The following is an 8,794-nucleotide window of genomic DNA, read 5'->3' on the forward strand; positions in this document are numbered from 1 at the left end:
CCTATAATCTACGGGAAAAAACATAGATCATAGGCAGAAGTTCATGGAAATAAAAACAGAAAATTAGAGCACCTCTTTACCCTTAAGACTAGGGCTAGGAGGTTTAGGAACCAGATGAACTAGGAGCGGGTTCTTCATTGATGATTGTCTTTTTACAGTTCTTGTTCTTGGATCCGATTGGACGCCCTCTCTTCTTTTCAACTCCTTGATGCACTGTATCCTGAGCGGGTACCATGATACCTTGTTCAGCAAGTAGACCTAGGGATTTGACAGACAAAGAGGCCATAAGGGCAGGTTGCTTTAGCATCTTTGCCGGAGTGATGCCATCTTGAGCCTGATGCATATCTGCGAAGAGGAGCTTGAGCTTCTTTGGAGACGTTTCAGGAGAGGCAAACCTTGCATGCTTGTGTCCAGGAGCCACCACGTTGTCCATCGAGACAACAGCAGTTTCATTGGCTTCACCTGTATTCTTATTGTTCTCACTCACATCAGTCTTGTTAGGGTTTGCATTCGTTTCATCCAAGACCGGAACAATGGCCAAGAAATCAGCGGCTGCTGTCCTAGCATGCTGCGTGATGATCACAGCTCGCCTGAGCTTAATTATCAGTATGTTTATGCTCAAACGAAGTAATGAGAGTGATCGGAGATTGTGCTCCCTGGAATCGAAGTGTCATGCAACAGAGCTTTAGAAGCAAAACTAAGCACCAGATTAGGGCTACTACTGCTGCTGCCTTCATGAGTGCCTGCAAATTTGTTAGATGCAACTGCCAAGCATCTTCAATTCCCGACTATTTTTATAGGTTGCTCTGCAAAGATGAGTGCTGAGAGTTTCCTCTCAACCGTACCCTAACCCCAACTCTTTTCGATCTTAAATACAACTTCTCATCATATTCAATGTGCCGACCCGCAACAGAAGCTGGAAAATTTTCCGGAAGCTCAAAAAGAGGAGGGATATTTTGAATGCGTACCCAGAAGTAGAGTGAATCCAATGTGATGTTCTTGAGTGGAGTGGCTCCATCATATGGTTGGTTCACCACCGGAGCTTGCTATTAACAGTCTAACACCAACTCTGCCTCACGAAACGTTGTTTCAGTCCTTTTCAAGATCGAAATAATGATGATCTTGAATTTGGTATTTCCTCTCCAATACCTCAAACTCTATTACAGAACATTTTCATGTTCACAAGAGATGGTGGCTCAAAGTTGAGGGGCTTGGCTACCAGAAAAAAGTATGTAGCACGTCGTTTGAGCCCAAAGATGCCAGCAGAGAGATCAACCACCTTTGAACTTGCAAGCGCAAGCGAGGCGGTAAAGGACTTGGTGTCTTTATCAATGGACGAGGCCTGCACCATGGATGAAGATGCAGAATACTTGTTTGGGGTCTTTGTCATCGACGACGAGGTCGAGGACTTATTGGGGGTTGATGATGATGGAGAGAGGCTTAGCTTTGGATGGGCGAACGCCATGGAGTTCGAAGGGTTTGGTTGGAGAGGTGCGCACTTAGGGTTTTGTGCCTTTGCTTGGGAGCGATGATCTTAGGGTTCTTTTGTTAGCTTGAAAATTAATTTATAGCAGTAATTCCCATAGTAAAATATCCAGTGCACTTTTGATCCAGAGTATAAATGTAGTTATCAACACATACACGTCTTCAAGTGGTTTTGCCATTTGGCAGTGCATTTTGAAAACGTTACTACATAATTTATTTCCCACACATATGATATAGCTAGCTAGCTTATATCATTTTCCAGATTCTTGCCAACCTTTCTAAAGCCTTTAGCAAATTTCAGTCCCTAGGTTTATTCATAAAACCAGAAGAGAATCCAACAAAATCTCCAGAAAATGCAAGTTATATTAAAAGAGAACCAGTTTGATACCTTTTTGCTATTTACCAACCAAAGCCATATTTGTTATTTATTTGCATTGTTAAGGAAATTCTGATTAGAATTAATTTGTCCTTGATTTTCACCATGTACGTATATGTATCTATACAAATTAATAGCCTTTAATTGCTTGTGAATTTCTTAGCGTGGAGAGAAAACGTTTGGACATTCCGATGAAAAACAGATATGAAAATGGAGAAGGCTATGGTGATGAACCAGAAGGGTCAAATTCTCGCAAGAGAGGGAAGACTTATCATCGCCACACCTCTCAGCAAATACAACATCTCGAAGCGTAAGATCGATTAACCTCTTTTTATTTTCAATTCTTGGCTCGAATTAAGATAATGAATAATGAATGGATATGCAGTTGTTCTCCACAATATATTCTAAAGAGTAATTAATTAGTGAATTTTCGATGCGTGTTTTTAATGTATATTTGAATCAACTTGAATAAGTATGTTGAGTAAAATTCTTGAGGATGTTATATATATATATATATATATATAGGAATTCTCAGGTGCGGACGTCCAAAGTTTTGGTGCGGATTTCCATTTTTACACCACTTTTCGATCGAATTTCTTCATCTCCACCGTCTAGTATCTAGATAATATTGTGTAGATCATCTCTGCAAAATTTCAGCCAATTTGGTGATCGTTAAGGCCCTCAAAATCGAAAAACAAATGGACGGACTGAATTCTGTCCGGTTCATCCTCTCCATTTGTTTTTCAATTTTGAGGGCCTTAACGATCACCAAATTGGCTGAAATTTTGCAGAGATGATCTACACAATATTATCTAGATACTAGACGGTGAAGATGAGGAAATTTGATCGGAAAGTGGTACAAAAATGGAAATCCGCACCGAAACCTTTGGTGCGGACGTCCGCAGCCAAGAAGGGCTATATGTATAACGGTTTGGGTTTTGTGATACTTTAAGGTTAAGGATGATGTGTAGGTATATGAAGATTTTTCAAGGTTTGTCTTCTTTTAGGACTAGAATATATATCTTATAAGGTTTGTACGTCTTCTCTTGCTCTTATAAGGTGATATAATTTTGCGAATTTTTTAAAACCATTAAGAATATGAAGTAACGTTTAGTTTTTAGGGCAGTTTGAGCGTCCTTGCATGTTTGGAGTCCTCTCGCGAGTATGCATTAATTCCTAAAACTATTAATAATATATTTTTTCACGATCTTGGTCACCGTCACTATTTATAAGATATATATATATATATATATATATATATATATATCCCGTTTAAGACTATTATTCTCCTTTACGAGAACAACATATATGAAGATACTAAGCCCTAATCAGAAATAGCTAACGAAAACCATAGTTTCAAGCAAAAACTAAAGACAACGTAATAGATTCCAGTGATATTTCTCAACCCCTAAGCGAAGTGTGACTTCTCTATTTTTGATTAAAATTGATCTACTAGAAAATTTAGATTATAGGGTTTGTTGTTTGATTAGACAGTACAAATTGAAGTTGGAAAATTTATTTTTTACTGTTCACATATGCTAGGTCGTTCAAAAACATTTGCGTTTGAACACCAAACTAGAACTTGGGATGGTGTTATATATAATTATATATATATACTCTTTTAGTTTGCTTGCCATTGATCTCAAGCAAAATCGGTGCCCTGGTGACGCAAGAGATCTCACTAATGTGAATTTTCTTTTATTAAATTCAGTAGCAGATCTAGAAAACATGTGTATTTAATGAATAAGTTGTGTATTTTAAATGAGAGTATTGTAGAAAATTTGGGTATGTGTATCTAGTAAAATGTTAAAATAATAAAGTTAATATGTGGTGTATTAAGTACGGTATGTGTATCTAGTAATTAGAGATGTATTAATAAAATTTCACTAATCATTTATGGTTTATAAAGATTTTTCAAGAATTGCCCCCACCCGGATGATAGTCAACGTCGTCAATTGAGCCAAGAGTTAGGGTTAGAGCCACAACAGATCAAGTTTTGGTTCCAGAATAAAAGGACTCAAACAAAGGTTTTCTATAATTTTTCTTCATTTCAGTTACGAGTGCTTAACAAGTTATATTTTCTTGTTTGTATAATTAGTGATACATTTTCAATGTACTTTTCAGACTCAAACTAAGAGAGCAGACAATTCTGCTCTTCGAGCGGAAAATAGTAGGATTCAGTGTGAGAACTATGCAGTCAAAGAGGCTTTGAAGAATGTCATTTGCCCAGCTTGTGGTTTTGGAGAGCAAGATCGGCAAAAGAGTTTGCAGAAACTTAAGTTGGAGAACGCAAAATTGAAAGATGAGGCAAATTTCTCTTTATACAGTATTATTTACAAGATCATCATATTTATACTGGCACATTAATTGTTCCTTAAAGCTATTTTTTTTTTTTTTTTTTTTGCAGCATGACTATGTAGCCTCCCTTGTTTCCAAGTGTATTGGGAAGTCAGTCTCTCAAATAGATTCGTTGAGATACATTACTAGATCCTCGCTGAATTTATCTTCAGGATTGTTAATGAACCAAGCAATGATAAGTCCGGACCTTTGTAGCCAGTTTACTAATCCCACAAATAGCAGTAACAATGTTGCGCTAGCTCATAATTACAAGGTAAATACCATGATAGAGACGGCTGCTAGCGCCATGAAAGAGTTAACTAGAATTTTGCAGATAAATGAGCCTATGTGGACCAAGTCCAACAGTAACGGGGTATATGTTCTTAACCATGATAACTACAATAAGATTTTTCCAAAAGGTTATCGCTTCAAAACCTCGAGTGCTGCACGTATAGAATCTTCAAAAGATTCAGGAATTGCGAGCATTACTGCAATACAGTTGGTTGACGCACTTTTAGATGCAGTTAGTAATCAAACTCTCACTTTTGTGAATCATGTATTGGTCTATGTTTTGTTTGACAGATCCAACTTATTATTGATGTATGATTGTTCAATTTGGCAGGATAAATGGGTAGATCTATTTCCAACAATTGTTACGAAAGCTAAAACAATTGACGTACTTCAAGAAGGAGCGGTTGGAACCCATAGTGGTTGCTTACAAATGGTATATAACAGTCGTTGTTTTGTTCTTCATATATATACTTTGTTGAAATTAATTAGACAGATCTCTATATATGATGCAGATGCATGGACAAATGCACATTCTTTCACCGCTCGTGTTACCACGAGATTTCTGTTTTCTCCGCTTTTGTCAGCAAATTCAAGTTGACACATGGGTGATTGTTGATGTCTCTTATGATTTCTTTAATCAAAGTACTACTCAACGATCATGGAGGCTTCCTTCAGGATGCATGATTCAAGAAATGCCAAATGGATGTTCCAAGGTCAGTATAGCTATACAGTCTCACCTCTAAAACATTTTAGTTACATCTCTCTATGGATATGCTTGGAGATAAATGTGATCTAAGCCTCATACCAATAACTGATCCATGACAAAAGGAAATAACATGTTTAGAAGCTTACACATAACATAGACATTATGATAAAGTAGACTGTGATTCACATCCAAAACGAACTTACAATGGATAAAGTGACTCAAACAAACCCTTATTAATTAACACACAAGCGAGGTCCCATAATTCTGACGTAGGATTCATATCTCAACACATTACATAATTTAGCAAACAAAACTAAATCAACAATTTTAATTTGAGAAGAATTTATGTCATTATTATTGGCAGCTAAAAGTGGTATATAACATGATGTTTTTATTGTATTATAGGTAACTTGGGTTGAACATGTACAAGTTGATGATAAGATCCAAACTCATCGGCTCTATAGAGACCGTATGTGTGGTAGCATCCCATATGGAGCGCAAAGATGGATTGTTACTCTCCAGAGGATGAGTGAAAGATATGGTTGCTCAGTCAATGAAATTTCATGTACTAGTGAATTTGGAGCAAGTAAGTTGAATTGTTTAGGTAATTAAGTAGATAGTAGTATCAAAAGGAAAGTCAAAATTCTTATTTATTTAGAATTGTATGGTTATTTTTTATTTTAATAATGATATTGCATATCTATTGCTTAGTCTTTGCAATGCCCGAAGGAAGGAGTAGCGTAGTGAACCTTTCTCATAGGATGGTCAAGAACTTCTGTGGAATGTTGAGCATGTCAGGAAAACTTGATTTCCCTCAATTATCAGAAATGAAAAACAGTGGAGTTCGAGTTAACATTCGTAAAAGTATAGAACCAGGCGAGCCCAGTGGCATGGTTGTCGTTGCTGCTACTTCTCTATGGCTTCCTCTACATTCTCAGGATGTCTTTAACTTCTTCACAAATGAACAAACAAGAGAGCAGGTTGTTTTTTTTTTACTAAATAGATAATTGTTTTGGGACCAGATGTTTCAGCATGACTTAAAAAAATGTTTTCTTTTTCGTTTGAAAACAAACCTAATAAATCTTAATTTCTTTTTTCCTTTTCCTTGTACATAGTGGGATGTCCTCTCTAATGACAATCCAATGGGTGAGATTGCGCATATTCCAACCGGAGCTCATCCAGGGAACTGTATTTCTATTATTCAGGTAATTTGTTTTTCCATATGTTACATTCACTGTTTCATAAATTTGTTTAATAATGAAATATGAGAATAACGTACGATTCTAAATCGAATGCAAATGGTTTCTTGGAGCAGCCTTTTATACCGACAGAGAGTAATATGCTCATTTTGCAAGAAAGTTATATAGACCCTTTAGGGTCTATGATTATCTATGCTCCTATCGAGGTAGCTACTATCAATATCACAGTGGGTGGGGAGCTCAACTCTTCTCGCATTCCTATTCTTCCCTCGGGGTTCATTATCTCGGATGATGGTTGTCTTGGTACTGGAACTTCGAGTTACACAAACCCGAACAGGTCAGGTGGTTCACTCCTTACAGTGGCATTCCAGATATTGGTTCCCTTTTCCTCACATTCACAAATGCTGAACGTTGAGTCTATAGCAACCATCAATACTCTAATAAGTTTGACTGTTCAAAAAATAAAAGTTGCTCTCAATTGTGAAAACTTGGATTAACCGCTTATGTTGTATTTGAGGATGTTATCAAAAATCAAACTTCTTTATGTGTTTGTGACCTTTATAAAAGAATGAATGTTTGTCTGTAACAATATCAAAGTTGAATGTTTAGACTCGTTTTGAAATTTATGTTACTTACATTCATATCTTAGGTTATGAGAATTTGAACTAATAGCATTATTTTCTTCCTAATTCAAAGGTTTTAAGCATTCTAGTTTATTATTTTTACATTTGGAAGCTTACGAACATTTAAACCAGTAATGGAACCACATACCAACTTGTTTTTGCTGTCATTGGGGCGTCCTTTACTTGGTTAGAGAGACCAAGATGGCACCCACTGAGGCAAAGTCCATGAGAGTTCAAACCACAAGTGCATAGGAGCCCTACTCTTGGTCCTAGTCGCCATCTCTTCCATGCCCACCATAATCATCAATTCCTCTGCCCATCAGTTGCAGGTGGTTTGTGCAACCTTAAGGTGACTACCCTTGCATGACAACAACTTGATGGGCAAACAAAAATGTCGTCGAACCCAACACGGAAAAAGCATTGGCGTTTTTTGATTTTTGAATGGGTTCACCGCTTGGGAGGAAATACAAGCATTGCTTAAGTGGCTAGTGTAATAAGAAGCATCTCTCCATTCCAGGCCCCCATAGCTCTAGTTAGACTCATTGTCCGAGGGTTTAGATCCAGGGTATGTGGTTCGGTTGTGCAAGCCTCAGAACTTGCTGCATCCTTCAGAAAAGTTGGTTACCCAGTCTATTAAAACTCAATAGACCTCATATGACCCCCAATAGACCCTCTACTACCTCCTTAGTAGACCCTCAACAGACCCCTTAATTGTATTTTCAGTAGACCTCATATTAGCCCCCAATAGATCCCTAAGTCTTGATTTCAGTCACCGGACTCTCTATTGCCCCCAAGTAGACCCATTGTTGCCCCCCAGTAAGTGACATGGGTTACTCTGGGTTACTGTGATTAGGCAGCAGTTTCCACCCGTTTAAAATGTGAGATTGCTGTCACGTGACATTGACTGTTTATTAAATTTAGATAAACATTTTTAGTGTGAACAATGATTTTAATTGTACATAAATGATGGTGAAATCAACAATGTGACATATTGAGATAATTTTGAAAAGACTCACAATTTTATAAATAATTTTATTTTGATTGAAATTTTATAAATTATTTTATATGTCGTATACAAAATGGTACTAGGTATGTTTAATTATTTCATAGTCGTATACTAATGCTAAAATATTGCCAACCGTTTGATTGTTTTTAGTCAAAATTCAAACTTAAGGGCTATTAGTTTATAACCGCATGATTAATAATTTGAAAACAAACCAACGGCCAAGATTAATTGACTGTTGAATTAAATATTCGTCTGCCACCCATTTGCACGAGACACGTGTTGGTGGTCTCCATGAGTCGTGCATCAGCATCACGACAAGAAACTGATGCACACGCTGCACTCCCATTCGCTCGTGTAGGAGACGCGTCTCTCCTTCGCATCTGGGGACGCCTTCAATTTTGCAAACGCAAGTCATCACATGGGATCATGCTGAGGTGGACTAATCTCATCTAGGCTGGATTTCTCCTCTAACCTTGGTCAGATTGCTCCCTAACAATCTAACCTGGGTTGAATTGGGGAGATAACTCTTTTGTGGGTGGAATGTGAGTTTTTTTGGTTGGGTTGGATTGACTAGTAACCCAAGTTAGATTTTTTTTTATAGAAAATTTCATATAAGTCACATTCTGAACATTTTCTCCTACATAAGTCCACCATAACAATTTTACTCATATAAGTCCACTTTTAAGGCTAAATCTGTTATTTTACTTTTACGATGTACCTAAAATGCCCTCCTCTCCTTTACACCAATTCTCTTTCTCTCCCTCTCTCTCT

General features: G+C 37.2%; 1 protein-coding gene across 1 annotated transcript; it reads left to right on the plus strand.

Annotated features, from left to right (window-relative positions):
- Window positions 1-1,349: 1,349 nt before the first annotated feature.
- On the plus strand, window positions 1,350-6,891 carry LOC101301729 (homeobox-leucine zipper protein HDG11-like). The gene is made up of 11 exons (XM_004289525.1): window positions 1,350-1,477; window positions 2,025-2,171; window positions 3,771-3,888; window positions 3,986-4,168; window positions 4,269-4,721; window positions 4,821-4,922; window positions 5,002-5,202; window positions 5,601-5,781; window positions 5,907-6,175; window positions 6,311-6,400; window positions 6,511-6,891. Exons 1-11 carry the CDS (start codon window positions 1,350-1,352, stop codon window positions 6,889-6,891), a joined length of 2,253 nt encoding a protein of 750 aa, XP_004289573.1.
- The last annotated feature ends 1,903 nt before the right edge of the window (window positions 6,892-8,794 follow it).

The sequence above is a fragment of the Fragaria vesca genome, linkage group LG1 (genome assembly GCF_000184155.1).
Source record: "Fragaria vesca subsp. vesca linkage group LG1, FraVesHawaii_1.0, whole genome shotgun sequence".
NCBI lineage: Eukaryota > Viridiplantae > Streptophyta > Magnoliopsida > Rosales > Rosaceae > Fragaria > Fragaria vesca.

Coding starts and splice junctions, on each gene's coding strand:
- LOC101301729 (XM_004289525.1), top strand. CDS start 1,350: ATGGATGAAGATGCAGAATACTTGTTTGGGGTCTTTGTCATCGACGAC. Junction 2,172..3,770: donor CAAATACAACATCTCGAAGC/GTAAGATCGATT, acceptor TGGTTTATAAAG/ATTTTTCAAGAATTGCCCCC. Junction 4,169..4,268: donor ACGCAAAATTGAAAGATGAG/GCAAATTTCTCT, acceptor TTTTTTTTGCAG/CATGACTATGTAGCCTCCCT.